Here is a 20,816-nt window from a genome sequence, read left to right as displayed (position 1 = left end):
CCCTGCAAAGGAATAGGCCAGTTTGTGTTTTTATGAATACCTCAATTTAGTGTCCAGTCACTGGGGCTGGGATTTTCAAAGGACCCTGGAGGAGGGGACCTAACTCACGCTCCTTTCAATATTCCAGCCTTTGTTGTTGTTGCTATCCTTTAAAAAATATTGGCAAGCAAATTCTAATCATGATTAAAATGATCATGATTACTCTTGTCATTTTCTTTCTTACCTTTCCTTCCCCAAAATGACTTCCAATTGTAAACAAGCCATTTGGCCGCATAGCCTTCTTTTTAAATAAGTGGTCATAAATTTTGTGAATGGCTTTTTCTCTTGCATTGCTTGTCAGGACAGAGCCAGGTATGAATCCATATATCCAAATGGGTATTTACATTGTGTGTTAAAAATGATTAATTCAGGTGTGCCTGGGTTCTTTTTTGACTGGCTCTGCAACTCTTCAGAATCTTACTAAGTGTTGTGTAGTTTCCCATTCAGAATACTTGCAATGGTTCTGCAGTGGAAGCATGCTGAGTTTTTTTTCACTTGGCTCCTTCAGTTTCTAAAATTTCTTCTTTTCATCAGGAAATATTGAAAGTGATGGAAGGAGTGGCTCGTGGTCTGCATACGCTGCACAAAGCTAATATAGTTCATGGATCTCTGCATACAAATAATGTGTTTGCTCTGAATCGAAAACAAGGAATTGTTGGAGATTTTGACTTCACCAAATCAGTGGTAATTTTTTTTTTTCAAATATATTCAGGGGTTTCCTTAATCTCACTCAGAATTCTTCATTATGAGTTATAGCGTGAATGCCTTTGCTATTTTTTTTGGTACCCCTTATTGTGACAATTTAAAGGTAGGTTTTATTGACAAATTCTTCATTTGCCAGTGTATTTTGCATACTACTTCAAATGTGAAAGCATGGTGTATGCAATGATTCTGAATAATTCCAATATAGTGTTATAAGTACTGGTGGAATAAGTTTCTATAGGCACTATAACCTGAAAAAATATGATCTTTACTGAGTATGGCCCTGGTTCAGCAAAGCAGTTAAAAAAGAACATGGGTATTGTTGTATTGGATCAGCCTTGTCCAGGTCTAGGTTTGTCTAGTCCAGTATCCAGTCTCCAACAGTGGCAGCTAAATTCCCTGAAGATTGTGTCTGCACTGACCATGTTCCATCCAGGGGCTGCAGGAGCTGCAGTTATTACTCCTGGCACTCATGGAGTCTTGTGCTGGGCACAAGAACTGAGAGCAGGAATTGTCTCTGCTGTGCTCTAGCTAATCCTGGAGTCCAGGCGGAGGAGGAGGAGACATGCAACTGACTCTGATGTGGACCTGAGACAGAAAAAGCAGGAAGCCTGACAGAAATGAGACTAGAACCTAGTTCTTCTGAGTCCCAGTCCAGTGCTTTACTGCAAGGCCCACCTTCCTTCTCTGGGCTGAGAAGGAATGCTGCCCCTCTAGAGTTGTATACAATAAGGCAGCCAGCTGGATATCTATATACCTCTTCAAATTTCTGCATATTACATTTTTGATAAGTGGGTCTTGTATTCTGTAGTCTGTTAATCTGCTTTGTGGTTACCTACCCTTTGTTCTGGAGTTGTATGTTTCTATCAAAGTTATGTCTGTGTCTAGAATGGCTTAGACAGTAGCTTTTCAAATTTTCTTTATTTCAACCTTAACATCGCAGTCGTTTCTCATGGTACTGGAGTATCTTTTCATGTGTAGTTTAGCTCACGAAAGCTTATGCTCAAATAAATTTGTTAGTCTCTAAGGTGCCACAAGTACTCCTTTTCTTTTTGCGGATACAGACTAACCCAGCTGCTGCTCCGAAACCTGGTATTAGAATTGTTATTTTTCATGACGTGTGAGCAAGAATCACCTAGTCCTGTGTTTTAAGAGTGATACTTCATTGCCTTTATTCCCCCTCTGCTCCATTTTTCGTAGTAGGAGGCCTTTACAATCCCGTTTGGGCCATCATTGAAGGAAGAAATGTAAGGCAAAGGTGTTCCTGTGAGATCATGGGGAATGGGAAGGAATGTTCATTTTACTGGATTGCCAGTTCGGCTTAAAATTGCTGATTGTAATGTTGTCCCTTCTAGGATCAACGTGCCTCTGCGAACTCTATGGTAGTTGGTAACTTGAACTTAATTTCCCCTGAATTAAGAATGGGACATCTGGCATCTCCATCCTCTGACATGTATGCCTATGGCTGCCTTCTATTCTGGGTATGTTATTGTGCATGAAAATGACATTTTGTTAATATAATGAAAATATAGTAGGCATTATAAATAGCAATAAATGTTATGTCCCTCTTCTATTTTAATCTGTCCTATTGTAATGAATGCTCATATTTTAAATTGAGTGCTGTGAGCAGAGGGAATGGGAATTAGATCTGTGAGCAGAAGAATGCATTTTTCAGTACAATTTACAGTGTGGCTTGTCTCCCTAAACAGCAGCACTTAATAAAATGAGGCTTTTGTTCTGTACACTGCAGCTTGTCAGTAGTATTATATTTCTTATCCTTTCTATGTAAGCTGCTTTCTCTAGCTTCATCTGCAAGTCAGTAGATAGTTGCCATCATTTTCCATCCCTCCTGTGATCTGAATCAAGAATGGGATTGTCAGGTGCTGTTTTTCCTGCAGTATCACTTGGATTTCCATCTTCTGGTATTAAGTCAAGGAAGAGAAAATGCCCCATTTTCAGTTAGTTACTGGGTTATGTTAGGTAATATGCTCTGCAGTAACTCATGCTGCCCTCATCCACCCTGGTTTTCTGTTGCTTTACTTCTGTGCTTCCTTGCTTAGGGTTCTGAGGATTCTAAGGACATAAATGTGGCAGTTGTAGAGATAGGTTTGTGCAAAATTCTACTTTAGAGGGGCTCAGTCATAAGGGTCAGTATTATGAATATAGGAATTTGGAGAAATGTCTAGGAAGCAGGGGTGGAGAACACAGTGTAGCTGTGCCCAGCAATCCACCACTAGAAGCTCTCTAGTTTGTTTTTAATAAAATTTGTATTCCTATCTCTTTCACTGATTTTCTGTTTAATGAGAACCCCAAGATTATTACATGGTGTCAGAAGTGCTATATGAAAATGAGACACTAATAATTTTGAGGTTTACTCCTGTGTTTGAAACAGAAAGGGGAACACGTGGAGCAGCAAATAGAGAAGAATAAAGGCTATTGTATGTATTTTATGAGCACAAAAGTAGCTCAACTAGCTTAAGAAGGGAAGAAAGCCAAAACTGGATGTGTTGCAACCTCCATCCAGTCTGCAGTTGACAGGCAATGCTTCAAAGAACTGAAAAAAATTCCAACAGATTTGCTTAAGCAGCCACAGAGGCAGAGGCCAAAAATTATGAAGTGAAATCATCCATTTTTAAAGGTTGTTGGTGAGGATGCTTTGGATATTTGTAACAATGTTAAGTTCTTCGAGGGCTTGTTCACGTCCATTACACATTAGGTGTGCGCGCGCTGTGTGCCCAAACGTTGGAAACGTTTTCCCTTAGCGGCTCCCTGTGGGCCCCCCCAGTGGCGCCACTGTGCCGTGCGTATATACCCCTGCTGGCCCGACCCCCTCCAGTTCCTTCTTACGGTCCGTGGTGGCGTTGGAACAACTTCTCTCTCTCTCTCTCTCGTAGAAGAGCAGTCCCTTAGCCTTCAGAGTAGCTGTTATCAGTTAGTTAACATACCTTTATTGTGGATGCTTTAGTGATTAGGTGCTTGGAGGCTTCGAGCACCCACCCCAGGCATGCCGCAGGCCCACGGCTTCAAGGCTTGCGCCACGTGCTGCAAACCTATGCCAGTTAGTGACCCCCACAACTCGTGTCTACATTGCCTGGGGGATGGACATCAAACTGAACGGTGTAGGATTTGCAAGGCGTTTAAGCCAAGAATAAGGAAAGAAAGAGACTTTCATTTAAAGCAGCTGTTGATGGAGGCTGCATTGCAGCCACCGGGCCCAGAGCGCCCGACGCCAGCTAAGGCTTCCTCGGTGCGTAGTGCCCCGGCACCAGCTAAGCACTGTAAACTGTCGGCCCCAGAGCGCCAGGCTAGGTCCTGGCACCGTTCGTCCTCCCCGGTGCAGCCCCCGGTGCAGCCGAAAGGAAGGCACAGTCGTGCTCCGCACAGGAGGCTGGCGCCTTCCAAGGCCCCGAGCGCCGATCAGAGCGGGAAGGCTGTGGTACTGGTGCCGACACCGGCGGTCCCGGCAGCACAAGCCCCACCGAGCCCAGACCTAAGTAAGCTCAGTGTGGACGATGGGCTCGAGGGCATAACGGATCAGCCCTCTACACCTGCCACCTTTTGAGGCTGCAAAGGACCTCATCGACCTGTTGGCGGCGAGCCCCCTCCCGTATGGGGAGAACCCTCTGGCACCCATGCCTTGGGTGCCGTCGAGGGGTAAGCTGGCAATGGTGTGCCGCTCGAGGACACCGTCCCGGCACTGCTCCCAGAGTTGGTCCTGGTTGAGCTCCGACTCTGCGGACTCACAGTTGCTAGCGGCCCAGAAGGAGGTTGCAGCACCGGGAGTGAGTCGGTGCAAGGAAGCACTGGAAAGGGCACACTGCTCTCCGGCACCACCCAGAGACTGTCACCGGGAGGAGTTGAGACGGCCCTCGCCAGAGGACTCCTGCAGATGGTCCCGGTCCAGGTCCCAGGGATACCGGTACTGCTCCCTCTCAGCCAGGAGCCTCTTGTTCTCCTGCTGGCGCAGATCATTGGTACTGCCGTGGCCTTTGTGATCAGCGTCGCCACAATCCGGTGCAGACTCCGGCCACTATAGCTACCCGCACTGGGCCCCAGACAGCAGGGACCCTCAGGTGGGCTGGCAACACCAATGGGGGCCGCCAGGCCATTGGCCCTTCTGGACCCCCTGGGCCTATCAGGAGCACCAAGGGTCCCTGTCTAGGGCAAGTTACTTGGTGCAGCGGTCCCGGTTGCCGCACCGATGCCAGACGGTGCCGGAGGCTACAGTATCCAGGCCTCCAGCATCCCCCCAGGATAAACCGGAGAGACCAGCACCGAATCTCTTGCCGTCCTATGGAGTCCCGGCCCGAGCCGGAGGCCCCTCCCATGGGAGGAGGGGAGCAGGAGGACCAACCAGAGGGGGTCGAGCAGTAGCTCATCTCCTCATCATCCCTGGATGAGGCGGTGGCGGGTACAGAGGTGTCCGGCCCTCACCGGTAGACCATAGAGCCCCCCAGGAGTTCCTGCATATGGTCGCCCAGAACTTGGGGTTGCAGGCTGAGGAGATGGTTGAGCAGGAGGACCCCATGGTGAACATTTTAAGCCCCAAAGGTCCATCCAGAATAGCGCTCCCACTCATTAAGACCATTCAGTCCAACTATAAGACCATATGGCAGACCTCGGCCCACAGCGCTCCAACGGCCAAAGGAGTGGAGCGTAAATACTTTGCCCCATCTAAGGGCTTTGAGTTTCTGTTCTGCCACCCGAGTCCATGCTCCCTAGTGGTCTCAGCGGTAAACGAAAGGGAGCGCCATGGACAGGAGGCCCCAGCCCCTAAGGCCAAGGAGGCGAAACGCCTGGACCTTTTTGGCAGAAATGTGTACTCATCTGGGGGCCTTCAATTAAGGATTGCGAACCACCAGGCTATCCTCAACAGGCACAATTTCAACTCTTGGGCAGTGGTGGGGAGGTTTAAGGACAACCTTAAGGACAACCACAAGGTTCCCAACAGGAGTTCACGGCCCTGGTGGACGAGGGCAAGGCAGTAGCCAAGACCTCTCTCCAGGCCTCCCTGGATTCGGCAGATGTAGCGGCTAGAACAGTCGCGTCGGGGTGGTCATGAAGCACTCGGCATGGCTCCAGGAGTCAGGCCTGCCACTCGAGGTCTAGAATTCACTCCAGGACCTCCCCTTCGAAGGTTCTGGACTCTTCTCGGACCAGACAGACACGAGGCCGCACAGCCTTAAGGACTTGCGAGCTACGTTTAAGTCGCTGGGTATGCACACCCCGGCGACCCAGAGGAAGCCCTTTAAGCCGCAGCCTCCCCCTCAACACCAGTACCTGCTTTGCCATGGGCATGAGCCTTACCGTAGGTGAGGCAGGGATAACAGGCAACAGCGCAACAACAGTAACAATAATGCGCCGGGCCAGAACCAAGGCCAGCACAAACCCCAGCCGGGCACTAAGCCAGGCTTTTGAAGGTGCGCTCGAGGACAGCATACCAGACCAGTCACCGGATCTGTTCCTTTGTTTATGTAACTGCCTGTCCCGTTTCTCCTGAGTGTGGTCCACCGTTACGTCAGATCGCTGGGTCTTACACACGGTGCAGAATGGGTACTCGCTGCAGTTTGCCTCCCTCCTACCCCCCTTCCCTGTCCCTCTTCAGGGACCCCTCTCACAAGCATCTCCTAGAGAAGGAAATCCACTCACTGCTAGAGGCGGGGGCGGTAGAGGTGGTGCCGCACAGCCGAAGGGGGAAGGGGCTCTACTCCCGGTACTTCCTCATCCCCAAGGCCAAAGGGGGTGTTCGCCCCATCCTAGACCTGCGCGGGCTCAAGAAGTTCCTGGTCAAGGCCCTGTTCCACATGGTCTCTCTGGGCACCATCATCCCTTCCTTGGATCCAGGGGACTGGTACGCTGCCCTCGACATGAAGGACGCGTACTTTCATATTGCCATCCACCCAGCACATTGGCGGTTCCTACGCCTCACTGTGGGCCAAGAACATTACCAGTTTGTGATTCTCCCGTTAGGTCTAGCTGCGGCCCCACGGGTGTTCATGAAGTGCGTGGCGATGGCCTTCTTACGGAGGTAGAGAATCCGGGTGTACCCATACCATGACGACTGGCTCCTGGCGGGCTGATCCAAGGCGGAAGTGCGGGGCCATGTGGAGGTGGGCGTGAGATTGTTCCGCGAGCTGGGGCACCTGGTCAACGTCCCCAAGTCCACGCTCGTACCCACGCAGAAAGTGGAATTCATAGGGGCAGTCCTGGACGCGGTGCAGGCCAGGGCAAGCCTTCCAGTATCCCGATTCCAGGCTATCCAGCAAGCGGTGGCCTCCCTGCGCTAGTTTACGACGACAACGGCCAGGTGCTGCCTGCGGCTGCTGGGCCACATGGCAGCATGCACGCACGTGGTCAGGCATGCCAGACTGAGACTCAGGACTCTGCAGGCGTGGCTTGCTCGGGTGTACCGCCCAGGCAGGGACGCCCTGGACTTGGTAGTGACCGCCCCAAGGGACATGCTGGACTCCCTGCTGTGGTGGCAGTCCCAGCCTGTGGTTTGCAAAACCATCCCCAACCGGACCTGACGCTGGTGACAGACGCTTCAGACCACGGATGGGGGACTCACCTGGGGGACCTCATGATGCAGGGGTTGTGGTCCGGAGCAGAGCGATCGCTCCATATCAATGTGAAGGAGCTCAGGCGGTTCGTCTCGCCTGCCAGACCTTTCACGCCACTCTGAGTGGTCACAGCGTGACAGTTCTGACAGACAACACTACTGCCATGTTTTATATAAACAAACAGGGCGGGGCTCGTTCCTCACCACTCTGTCGCGAGGCTCTCCTCCTCTAGGATCTTTGCATAGCCCATGCAATTCACCTCAAGGCGTCTTATCTCCCGGGGGTATGGAACGAGCTGGCAGACTCCCTCAGCAGGTCGTACCGCATGCATGAGTGGATGGTCAGGGTGGATGTCGTGCTTTCGCTCTTCCTCAGGTGGGGGTTTACCCGGGTAGACCTGTTTGCCACCAGGGCCAACGCCCAGTACCCACGGTTCTGCTCGTTCTAGGGCCGCAGTCCGGGCTCGCTTGTGGACACATTTGCGATCCCTTGGAGTGGGGGCTTGATGTATGCCTTCCCACCACTCCCCTTGGTACACAAGGTCCTACTCAAGATGTGCAGGGACAGGCAGATGGTGATCCTCATTGCCCCAGCCTGGGCCCGCCAGCACTGGTACACATCGCTCCTAGCTGTCGTTGGAGGCCCCAGTAGTCCTGCCCCTTACACCGGCAGCTCATTATGCAGGACGGCGGGCGGCTTCTCCACCCCGATCTACAGTCACTGCACCTGATGGCGTGGAGGCTTTGTGGCTAAATGCCCTGGAGAGCCAGTGCTCCCTTCCCATGCAGCCGATCCTGCTTGGCAGTAGAAAGCTCTCTACCAGGGTGACCTATATGGCCAAGAGGAAAAGGTTCTCTTGTTGGTGTGAACCCCGACAGGAGCAGCCGTGCCAGGCCCCGGTGCAAGCCATCCTGGAGTACCTCCTATGCCTCAAGCAGCAAGGGCTAGCCGTGTCCTCACTCAGAGTACACCTGGCAGCCATCTTCGCCTTCCACCTGGGGTTCTTGGGGGGGCTCGGTGTTTTCCCACCCAATGGTGGGACGGTTCCTTAAAGGGTTGGAGAGGGTGTTTCTGTACTCCCGCCCCCCCAGTCCCTCCATGGAACCTTAACTTGGTCCTCTCTAAACTCATGGGACCTCCTTTCGAGCCCCTTACTTCCTGTTCTCTCCTCCACCTTTCCTGGAAGGTGGCATTTCTGGTTGCCATTACCTCGGCCAGAAGGGTGTCCGAACTGAGGGCCCTCACTTCTGAGCCACCGTATACAGTATTTCACAAGGACAAGGCGCAGCTCCAGCCACATCCCAAGTTCCTCCCTAAGGTGGTCTCCCAATTCCACTTGGGCCAGGACATTTGTCTGCCAGTGTTCTTCCCGAAACCGCATATGGACCCGAGTCACCGCAGCTTGCACACCCTGGATGTGCGTCGAGCGCTGGCGTTCTATTTGGAGCGCACCAAGCCCTTTCGCAAATCCGCACAGCTGTTTGTGGCTGTAGCCGAGAGAATGAAAGGCCTCCCTGTGTCGGCGCAGCGGATTTCGTCTTGGATTACAAGCTGCATCCGGGCATGCTATGAGCTCGCAGGTGTTCCGGCCCTGACAGTCACGGCCCACTCGACCAGGGCGCAAGTGACTTCCACGGCGTTCCTGGCACAGGTCCCGATCCAGGAGATCTACAGAGCAGCCACCTGGTCCTCGGTGCACACCTTCACGACCCACTATGCGGTCAAACAGCAGGCCAGAGAGGACGCGGCGGTTGGCAGATCAGTCCTCCGAGCAGTTGTTCCGTGACTCCTACCCTCCTCCAGAGGTAAGCTTGTGATTCACCTAATGTGGAATGGACGTGAACAAGCACTCAAAGAAGAAAAAATGATTACTTACTTTCTCGTAACTGTTGTTCTTCGAGATGTGGTGTTCACGTCCATTCCACCACCTTCCCTCCTGGGAAGAAATGCTATAGAAGATCGTTGAGGATCATTTAGGAATTGAGAAGTGTAATTGTTTACAACGAGCAAGAGAGAGGTGATGTGTTGGATGTGGATCAATCACAACATTACTAATGTGGTAGGAAACAGCTTTTCATGCTTGAAATATAAGTCATGCCAACAGGCAGAGCCACTAAGACCTCAACCAGTTTCACAAAGAGCTTATGAGAAGGTAGGCCTTGATTTATTTAGCGGGCAATCAAAGGATTATTTAATAGTCACAGATTATTTTGCACACTGCATAGTACTAATATTAAGTCAGTGATAGCTGCCATGAAGGGACTCTTCTCCAGACATGGAATTTCAAATGAAGTCTTTAGCTATAATGGAATGCAGTTTTCCAGTGCAGATTTTAGGCAATTTGCCATGGATTGGGATTTTCATCATAAAACATCATGTCCAAATTACCTCCAGTCGAATGGACTTGTGGAAAGGTCGGTATGGATGGTAAAGAACTTTAAAAGAAAGACTTTTAACAATGGGGGTGATTTGTATAAAGCTTTGTTGGTTTACCAAAGTACACCTCTGAAGAATGCCTCTTTTCCAGCTCAGCTGTTATTGGGAAGAATGATCAGATCTAATTTAACAAGTACTGATATCTTGCTGAAATCTCATAACAGTGAAATCACATGGAAGATTAAATCAGAAGAGGAAGCAGAAATGTTATTTTGACAAAAGGACCCATGATGTCCTATCTCTTAACCTAAGTGATAGTGTGCCTGAGGAATCACACTTACAATACTGGGGCCAAAGGGGTACCATTAAATAGCAGCTGCATCCAAGGCCTTACATAGTCCAGAAAGACCAAGGGGACACATTTCAGCATAATTAAAGGAAGCTAAAAGTAATCCCAGAAAGTTACAAAACATCGACAGTAGATGTGGACTCTGGCATTTCCCAAACCTACTTTTGCCAGTTTCTCCTTTATCTGTTGATGATAAACAATCAGCAAGAGAACAACTCAGACTCTAATGAAAGGCTGATACAGAGAAGATCAGAGAGGCAGATTTTAAAGTCCTAAAAGACTTATGGAGACTTGATAACCTGCAAAAAAGGAGTATTTGAGGAAAGTGAGTGGTAAAGACTCACTCTAGAGTGATGTGCTGATAACCTCCCCTGGGTTGTTGGGTTTATGGAAATGTACTAGATGGCTTATTTAATGTATGTGTTGTTAGATAGTTGGGGTGTGTGCGTGTGTTTATATATAATATACATAAAGCCATATACATATATATACACATATATAAAGCTAATTTTTTAAAGGGGGAAGATGTAGAGATATGTTTGTGCAAGGCTCCCTCATAAGGGTCAGTTTTATGAATATAGGAATTTGGAGGCATGCCCTGGAAGCAGCATGAAGAACACAGCGTAGCTCTGCTCAGCAGTCCACCACAGAAGCTCTCTACTTTGTCTTTAATGAAACCTTTATTTCTTCTGTCTCATTCACTGGTTTGTTGTTTAATGAACCCCAAGATTATTGCAGCAATGGTCAGGTATTTAATATGGAAAATGACATTAAACAGCTGTGGGTTAATTTCAAGCATCCACGTTCCCAAGCTGTGATTTTAGTAGGAACGTTCCTGACATCTCATAACTGCCTCACCAGGAGCCAGTTACAACTGGCGGTAAATAACTGGGCATTCCTGACAACTCTCAGCAGGTTAAAGAGGTCCCACTCCATCAGCTGCAGTGTGATAGGTTTGATAATAGCTTCTATGCCAGAGCATCATAGAGGACTTAATTATAGACTTCACTTTGGTAACTGACCCTGGACCTGTTGCATGGATGCTTGCAATGAGGAGATCTTAATTCCCTGTGCTGAGCAGGTAAAAGATTAATATAAAGCTGTTAGTGGTTAGACTGGTTAGTTAATGTCACTTTTCAATATGTTTTCTTCTTGATTTTATTTAGGAAATGATAGGTAAAAATGAAGCAGTCTCCATGTTTGTAAATGGGATTATTTCTAGTAAAATAAGAAATTCTTAAATCCAAAACTAACAAATGTTTAATCACCATGACAGCAGCTAGTTGTAATGTATTAATGCGATAGGGCTTATGTATGTTTTCAGGAGTTTAAAGTCACATTAAAGGTGGTTGAAAAAATAGTTTTCATTGCATAGGAGGGCTGGGGGCGCTTGGCATAATAAATAGGTTAAATACATGTATTCCTGCATGTAGGGAGTAATGTGAATTTTGTATACAAAACACACCATTCTTAGAAGAAATGAAAAGAATGCAACACAAGCTTTAGGCCAAAACAAGTTCAATCCTAAATTCATCACTGACGTAAGCAGGTGTTGCCCCTATTTCTCAGTATTGTGGAAAGAGGGTCATTGATGGAGTTAAGCATGGAGGGGTAACATCTACTGTGCCTTTATCCAGCATTGACTGCTAAGCAGTGCCAGTGGCCACTGGAATGTTGTTAAAGAACAATTTTGGTACTGGCGATGTTTCTTCCTGGTGAATTGTAAATTCTGTGTCCTTGGCCTGCATAACTACTGGAAGTGTATATAGGGGAGGGAAATCGCCTGGTACTTTTCACAAGAAAAGAAACCCTTCTACTCCCTAATCACTTAAATATGTTGTTCATAGCTGTAGGAAAAATCAGCTAGGGAGTTCCTAGTGGGTGCAGGAGTTAGTGGTGGCTGGCAGGGTGAAGCAAAAAGGTGTGTGTGTGTGCTGAGGAGTGGCAGACAGATTGTAACATGGTTAACAGTTGCAGCTGTACCAGTGACCCTGGAAAGAGGCAGGAAAAAGTGGCCAATATGGGAGGAGAAGGAAAGGTGAATAAAGAGGTGCAGAATTGGCTGGTGAAGGCTGGCTCTGCATAAAGAAAGGTTTGTAATATGATGTGACAATAGCAGCCCTCTGAAATCTCATCAGTTCCATAGGTACAGCTATCTGTTTCCTGCCCAAATTCCAGGTTGGTTAATACACATCTAATCATACCATTGCCCCCTTGTAATTCAAATTGGTATGGTAGTATCACTATAACTCACTGGATCACAGCTGACAATACCACATTCAGGACAGACTTCTGAGAAATAGGGCAGACTCATCCCAAACTGATGGTTATTCTGTCATTAGATTATACCAAGGTGTGATAAATGAAGGGGTCGGGGGTTAGCTCCCTTTTATGGACACCCAGCCAGCCAGTTAGCTATAAAGTCCCTCTTGGTGGCTGTTCTCTGCTTGCTTTACCTGTAAAGGGTTAATAAAGTCCCCCAGGCAAAGGAAAGAGAGTGGACACTTGACCAAAAGAGCCAATGGGAAGGCTAGAACTTTTTAAAATTGGGGGGGGGGGAAACCTTCCCCCTTGTCTCTGTTGTGGTTCTCCTGGAAAGAGGGGAACAAGGAGCAGTTATACTATGAGAAGCTTGAAGCCAGGTATGATCGTAGATCATCAGATCATACCTAGAACTACTTATCTGGAACCCCCAAATGTGTAAGTAGATCAGGAATGTTTAGAAAGACGCGATTAGGTTTATTTCTGTTTGTTTCTTATGGCTAGTGGACTCCTCTGTGCTAACCCCAGATGCTTTTGTTTGCTTGTAACCTTTAAGCTGAACCTATTTTGGGTACTTAATTTTTGGAATTGCTCTTTTAAAATCTATCAAAAGCCTGAGTTCCAAATGTATTTTCTTTCTTTTTGTTTTTAATAAAATTTACATTTTTTAAGAACAGAATTGGATTTTTGGTGTCCTAAGAGGTTTCTGCATATGTTGTTTAATTAGTTGGTGGCAACAGCTAATTTCCTTTGTTTTCTTTCTCAGCTCTTTCCCAGAGGGGTGTGTGTGAAAGGGCTTGAGGGTACCCCACAGGAAGGAATTCTGAAGTGTGCCTTCCTGGGTTCCAAAAAAATGGGTTTTGCATTTGGGTGGTGGCAGTGTTTACCAAGCCAAGGTCAGAAAAAAGCTGTAACCTTGGGAGTTTAATACAAGCCTGGAGTGGCCAGTATTAATTTTTAAAAATCCTTGTGGGCCCCACCTTCTGCACTCGAAGTGCCAGAGAGGGCAATCAGCCGTGACACAAGCCAATAACAAAAGTGAACTTCTGTATCACCACACTGGTTAACAAGAGGTTAAAAATGCAGACTCCATAGGCATTCCAGCCCTTGGCTCACCACCCAGATGCTGGAATTCATGATGAGTGGTTATTGAAAACCAGTTTTATCAGATATAGGGCCTTTCCAAGTCCAAGGTATCAGCCACATAGCCAAGTCAATATATAACTCAGATCTTACTCAGTTACGCTGATACCAATCCTTTAGTAGCTAAAAACTAAAGGTTTAATAATATAAAAAAGAGGGAAAAGAGGAGAGTTATTGAATAGTTAAAGGATCATAGACATACAAGTGATTTTCAATGTTCATAGATCAGGATCACAGCAGTAATGGAATAAACTACTGGCTTGCAGAAGTCACTCTCTAATCAGATTGGGCATCACCAGTCCTTGTTTAAAGCTTCCTTGTTAGAAATCCAGTCCAGAGAAATGAAGCAGGAAATGAAGACGAAATGAAAATCTTTCAGGGGTCTTTACAAGGCAGTCATGACAAGAATCTTATTGCTCTTATGGGTAGGATATATGTGTGACTGAGGGGTGGCAGACAGGGCTAATCATCTTACAATATACTAGTAAGGCTTCTTCTAGTAGTACATATACAACCAGATCCAGGACTCTGGAGTTTGAATCTCATTTTTAAAAGGCTCTGCTCAGCTTTCCTTGGAGCCTCTGATGGCTTTATGTACTTTTGATACTAAAAGTAAAATTTCTAGTGGTTGTTATATCTTTACAGATAATGTAGGTGGCTTGGAAGCCCCTGTGTGGGTTTTCCAGTACTATGAATCTGTACTTAAGATTTTTGGAGACTCTTAATTCCAAAGCTAGTATTCCCACTTCATTTGGAAAAAAAGATCTCCTTGACCAGTGTTTACCCCTCTGTAAAACTAGAGGTGAGATATTAGCATAGCATGTTTTAGAGATGAAACTCTAAATTTTTTTCTCTGAACAATACACAGTCACATTTGAATATATGCAGGGATTGTATTTTTAACTTGCAGCTGTTTGTTGGAGACCAAGAATTTAAAATTAAGGAAAATGGAACCCCTGAAGTGGATGGACTTAATATGGTATGTGAACTTCCTTATTTGGCAGCTGAGTGAGACATACAGAAAATAGGCCAGTGCTGTTTAGCTGGTTTTATTAAATGTTTGATTAAAATGCCATGTTTATAAAATGTTTAATTGACAGTTTGGCTGTAAGAATTCTCAATAGCATACACAAATGGAATCATTACTGAAAAGGTGGAAGAGGCTGAAGTTCTCTTCATATTTGACCCTGTTCTCCACGAGAAGTAAAACACTTGCCTCAAATGTGTTAATCTAATAAAGCTAGTTTACATACATACAGGTTTAGGGCAAAATTTTCAAATGTGGATGCCTTAAATTATGCACCTAAATAAGGATCTGATTTTTTCAGAGGTGCTGAACACCTACATTTGAAAATGTTGGCTTTAGTGCTTCCTGACTGCTCTAAGAAGTATGTTCTCATGTTAATGCTGAAGGATTACCCCATACTTCTAATGGACATTGCCTAATCTTTTAAAAATGTTTATTGCTGTTACAAAAATTTATTCTGTGCCCTTCACCATGTAATTTAGCTGTAACTATCAAACACACACTAATTTAAATCAATATTAAATTAATATTTTATTAATATTAGCCATAAACAGGAATTCAACTATTTTATTGGTAATGTCAATTTTAACAAACCGTTACTATCTATTTGAAAAACTGCAAACCAGAATTGAAGAGGTGGTCTATGAAATAGCCTGGCCCTATTCAATTTAAGACTTCAATGATCTCCTTCCTTCTGTCCCTCTGTTTCCGCTCTTTCCTATGCATTTGTTTCCCCATATACTTGTTTTTACCTAAGTTTTCAAGATCCTCCCAGCAAAGTACTGTGCCTGATTCACAATAGCCTGTTTGCTGTTGTCACAGCTTTAGTAAAAGTAAAAAAAAAAAAGTTTCACGCTGTATTTATGTAATGATTATGCGTACAAAAGTGACTGTCATCTAGCAATACAGCGTTTATTACAGATGTGAAACATTAACTGGGGAATAATAATAAAAACTTCACTTTGGCTGAGAAGCCATTCTTTAAACTAACAAGTTTAGCATATCATGTATGAAAGCTGTGCAGATTTATTACAGTTAAAGCGATTAGGCTGTTGTGAAAACAATATTGTAAGACAAAAACAAAACTGATTACTTCACATGGAAATATCAGTTCTGACTGCCCAAGGATTTAAAAAGCAAAACAAAACCCAAAGTTTACCCAGAACCATTTGCCCAGTGTATATTTCAACACATTGTTATGCTAGAGGAGACAGTCTCTTTGAGATGGGAGTTTGCTGAAACACCTAACACCCAATGTCAGGAAGGCTAACATAGCAGGATAAAGAAATCTGTCTGCAGTTCAACACATAGCAGGCATGATTATCCACTATCATGCACCTTGCATAATCACTTGCATCTGTGGAAAAACGCTACCACAGATATGAGTGGAGAATTCTGATTCTGTATCAGGTTGCACTCACTTTGCACAGAAATACGTGATTATCCAGAGTGCAAGGCAGTGGAGAATCATCCCAGCCTCTCTAAAACCTGTAACATTGTTTAATCCTTAAATACTGAAAAAAAATTAACTTCTCTCTTGCTACTTAAGGCGTACAGAAAAACCTTAATTTTTCAGGAAAACAGAAATAACAAAATCCTCAAGAGATCAACAGCATCATCATCTGGGTCAACAGTAGCTGTCATATGATATCTGCTGTAATAAAATACTAATTTTATCAAATGTACTCTGAATTACATGCATCCAGACTCAAATGGGTGATTCCAGCTTGCCAAACTTTGTTTGTTTTCCTCTGATCCAATAGTTTAAATACATTTGGAGATGTGAAGAAATGCTTTTTCTACCCAAAACCAATTAAGAATCCTTGTTGAGAATAGTAATGTATAATTTCCTTTTATAGTTTTTAGCTGTTAGAGAGCAAGATTTCCTTTCATCAGTGAATAAATTAGAATGCACCAGGCAATATGGTTCCAATCGGTATATTATCATGGGCAGTTTGAGATTCATCCCTTCCGTGTTTTGTACATGAGGCATCTGAGTCCAGGGGGAAAGTCATCCATGCTGCTCTTGGATTACAAGAATTTCAGTAAGAAAACTTCGAGTGCTTGCTCATGTCTATTCTAATGAAGGTGTGTGCACCACTGCTGGGAAGTTTTCCCCTGTGGTATCCAGTGGGTCGGCTCTGCTGCCCCCTGGAGTTGCACTCTCATAGTGCTGGTATATAGTGTCCTGTCGAGTTGCTGCCCCCTGAGTTTTTTCTTACCGCCGATGAAGTTCTGCTCGTCCTTGCATTCACGCAAGTACTCTCCTCAGTTGATTTTGTCTTTTTTTCCTGTATATAGTTAGTTATAGTAACTAGAATTTACAATTTTGTGTTACTTAGTAGTTATTAGATTAGAACCTTGGTAAATGTGGTTACCTCGGTACCGGGACATGCCTCGGTGCCTGGGGTTTAAACTATGTGTGTTTTACCATAAGCCCATGCCCATTACTGATCCCCCTTCTAGCTGCCCTAAGTGCTTGGGGGAGGCCCACCTACGGGACTGCTGTAGGATTTGTAAACGGTTCAAACACTGTATCTTCAAGGACAAAGACCAGAGATTTAAATTCCTCATTATGGAAGCAGTTCTCCACCCCTTAGAGCTGAGCCAAGCCATCTTGGCACTGAGCACCTCTACTTTGGTGACAAGTGCACTGGCTTCTCTGAGAGACAGGTAGTGCAGCTTGACCTCACCAGCACCGGTTCAAGAGGTTTTTCTAGGGAGCGGAAAACCATCCCTTTGGGTCACATACCTGGCGAAGTGGAAAAGGTTCTCAATCCGGCCAGAAAGGGGTCTCGCTCATGCGATCATCAGTACTGTGTGTTCTGGACTACTTGCTATACCTGAAGCAGCAAGGGCTACCAACGTCTTCAATTAGAGTCCACCTGGAAGCAATCTCGGCTTTTCACCCATGGGAGAGCAGGTTCATCTTTGCAAACTCACTCTGGTAGTTGCTTTCTCGAGGGGCTGGATAGGCTGTACCCACAGGTGACAGCTGATCCTGCCCTGGAACCTTAACCTGATGCTGTCAAGACTCAGGGATCCCCCATTGGAGCCCTTGGCAACGTGCTCTGATGGCTATCACCTAGGCCAGAAGGGTTTTGGAAATCAGGGCTCTTATGTCAGATTCTCCATACATGGTCTTCTTCAAGGATAAGGTCCAAATGCGCCCTCACCTAGCCTTTCTCCCAAAGGTGGTGTTGCAATTCCACAACAGTCAGGACATTTTTTTCCCGTTCTTCTACCCAAAGCCGCATGCTAACAGCCAGAAAGGCTCCATTCGTTGGATGTCAGGTGGGCACTTGCCTTTCACATAGAAAGGACTAAATCATTCAGGAAACTACTCAGTTTTTCGTGGCGGTGGCAGACAGGATGAAAGGCCTCCCAGTCTCAACCCAGAGAATTTCATTATGGATCGCTTCTTGTATCTGCATCTGCTGCGACCTGCTGAAAGTCCCTGCTCTGATCCTGATGGCACATTCCACAAAGGCCCAAGCGTCTTCAGGTGTATTTGTGGCACAGGTTCCCATCCAAGATATCTGTGGAGCAACAATGTGGTCTTTAGTCTGTACCTTTGCAACTTACTATGCCATCACTCAGCAAGCCAGAGACGATAACTTCCTCAAACCTAAGACTCTGTTCTGTTCAGCAACTTTTAATGTGTTAAGCTTTGGACTGTAGAGTCCAAATAGTCTAAGGTATAAATGCAGGGCTGAGTATAAATTTAGCCACTGTTGGTTTACTTTCCATTTTTTCTTTATCTGTCAGAGTTGGGACTAACAAGTGGAAAAGTAAATCTTGAACATGACAAAAATTACAGTAACTAAAATGAATGTAGTGGAGGACACAAGACAGTTTTAATTGACCTTTTAATTGCCCTACTGGTGTTCAGGATTTCCCCGATGATGGCAAATAAAAACAGTAGAAATCATCCATTTATAATGGCTGTGGGAACTGGCACTGTGGGCCATGACATGTTACTGAAGAAATTGCCCGAGTGTGAGATTCACAAGCGTTAAAAGGTTAACGGTGCTTGTTTTTGTCAAGTTGTTAACAAGTACCACCTCTGTTTAATGTGTTCAGTATTGGAATTATATTAGGTTAGCACTGTTTTTTGCATGTGTATTATCTCTGGGCTCCAAGTACTTGGAAGAAGCATTGAGGAAATATTTGATTTGTTAATGGACATTTATGGAGTTGGAGGCCTGCGTGTTTCTCCTGCTAAGTAACTCTTTTCACGTGCTTTCCCCTCCCTCTTCCCTTTTATTTTCTCTTAGGATAATAAGGTTAAATCTCTACTCTTGAATCTGATCTGCAGTAACAGAATGACAGCTGAGCAGGTGCTGAATGATGAGTGTTTCTTGTTCCCGGATGTGATCCCAGCTCCACCGCAGAGTGAACCTGGTGAAGAACTTGAATGTGAAAAGACAGAGGAAAAAGGCGAGGACATTATCAGTTCTGACAACAAGACAGATGACAATGAGGAGATTGACCCTTCTCAGTAGGCCAGAGGACTCGCCAGCCATTTGCTTCAGTTATTTTTATTTTGTTTGAGTTCTAAAAAAAAATAAAAACTTGCATGGGATCTGAAAGTAGTTGTCCTACACTCAAATATTCAAAATATAAAAGGGTTTGGTAAGCCTAACCATTTTTGTGTAATTACAGGTGTGGTCCCTTCGTTGGGATTTCTTTTAAAAAAGTATGTTGCTGAATAACTCTTTGAATAACTGTTTGAAGTTAAGAGCATGATGATGCTAATTGAGGCAATAGCAAAGAGAAATGCTCTAAAGTTTGTCAACGCTTTGCTTTATCACTTTGACATTCTGAGGACCTTTCGAGGGGATGTTATCTACTGGTGGTAGAGCTGTTAGCCAGATACCAGGAGATCAGACGTGTGAAATCATGACCCCTTTTCATGCCACTGTCCTCTCCCTCTTTCTTCTGCTCTGCTCCCTTCCAAGATGTTCCTGTTAAAATAGATGACTGCTGCTCTTACTGAGGGGCCAGTGATGTGTTTTGTCAGATAGCCAAGCAGATATTCCAACAGCAGCTGCCTCCAAGACAAAAACCACCTGTGGTGCCTTGAGAATTGGTCAGCAGAATGTACTAAGTGGAGAGAGCTATCAAACCTATTTTCCCTCCCCAGAATCCAAGCAAGGTATGTTTGAGCTCCTCTGATTGAGTTGGCAAAAGGCCGAGGACATTGTGTCTGTCTCATCTTTGCAGTGCTGCCACCATGCCACCTGCCTGGCCAAATAAAATACTATGCCTTGTATTCTGCTTGTTTGTTTATAAAAGCGGGGGAAGGGGGAGCGTGGGCGTGTTTTTTATAGGAAATCATTTAATATCTTTCAGGTTTTGATGCATGACAAACATAAATAAGATTTCTGAATGTTTGTCTAAATATATTTTGAAGACTGCAGATTCTCACCATGGTGGGAGGGGAGGGTTGTTTGAATGAACAAAAGAATAAAAACTCAATTTTATGCAAAATTTGGAACAAGTCTATTTATAATTACTGGAGTGCAAGAAGTCACTCCTGACTTGCATGTTTATTGAAGCCACTGCTGAGTCACTCTTTCATTCAGTGGCGTATTTGGAGACTGAAATGGGAAGGAGGGAGCAGCAATGGAAAAGAAGAAGGGCGAGAGACATAATTCCTGTAAGAATATATCTGGCCACAGGGTGTTGCTCTTGACTGGTGATATTGCTCTTGGACAGCGTTTTAGCCAGAGACTAGTGTGTGTAGGGGAACTTTTAACAGAATTGGCCATTACCATTTGAAGAATGTACAGTGTTGTGTTTTTGTTTTGGGGAAAGACTAGGAAGTTTCAGGTACAATGATACAGTCAATACTAGATTTAAGATGCAGTCTTGGAATTGCTTCTGTAACATTAAAGAATGTTTTGCCGGAGGTGGTATTTCAGCTTTAATTGATATTCGACTTTGACTTTGTTTTGTTACAGAATATTTGATTAAAATGTTGTCTTATTTTTCTGATTAGAGGACACTGATTTTCAGATATTTGTGTCTATAATAAAAATCAGTGATAGAAAAATCTTTGTAAAGTGGTTTTGGTTTTAAAATTGTTTAGGGTTGACAAATTAATTTTGATTACAAAAAAGTCACAGATGCATAGTATACTAAAATGTGTATTATCATTAGAGTAAAACAACAAAATATACAACATTTTAAAAACTTTCATATTGTTGAATAAAGCATTTATTAATTCAGGGGTATGTTTTAAATACATGCAGCAGTAAGCATCATCTAGAGAGCTAACCTAATATTTGGGTTTTACTTTAGATACTGCATTTAGAGTTCAGGTTGGGGAGGTATAATATACACAACTCCCTCC

General features: G+C 45.1%; 1 protein-coding gene across 7 annotated transcripts in view; it reads left to right on the top strand.

Annotated features, from left to right (window-relative positions):
* STK31 (serine/threonine kinase 31) overlaps positions 1-19,733 on the top strand; it is an 84,083-nt gene extending 64,350 nt beyond the window's left edge. For 5 of the 7 annotated variants that reach the window (XM_075125787.1, XM_048838395.2, XM_075125789.1 and 2 more), the window contains 4 exons: positions 574-723; positions 2,097-2,222; positions 14,342-14,410; positions 18,736-19,733. In XM_075125787.1, the coding sequence (XP_074981888.1) occupies positions 574-723; positions 2,097-2,222; positions 14,342-14,410; positions 18,736-18,963 (573 nt within the window). In that variant the 3' untranslated portion in view covers positions 18,964-19,733. The remainder of the gene's footprint in view (positions 1-573; positions 724-2,096; positions 2,223-14,341; positions 14,411-18,735) is intronic. The other 2 variants (XM_048838394.2, XM_075125790.1) reach the window with 1 other exon arrangement.
* The last annotated feature ends 1,083 nt before the right edge of the window (positions 19,734-20,816 follow it).

This window comes from Caretta caretta, chromosome 2 (assembly GCF_965140235.1).
Source record: "Caretta caretta isolate rCarCar2 chromosome 2, rCarCar1.hap1, whole genome shotgun sequence".
Lineage (NCBI taxonomy): Eukaryota > Metazoa > Chordata > Testudines > Cheloniidae > Caretta > Caretta caretta.
The sequence above is the reverse complement of the archived record's forward strand: the minus strand, read 5'-3'. Positions and strand labels throughout refer to the sequence as shown.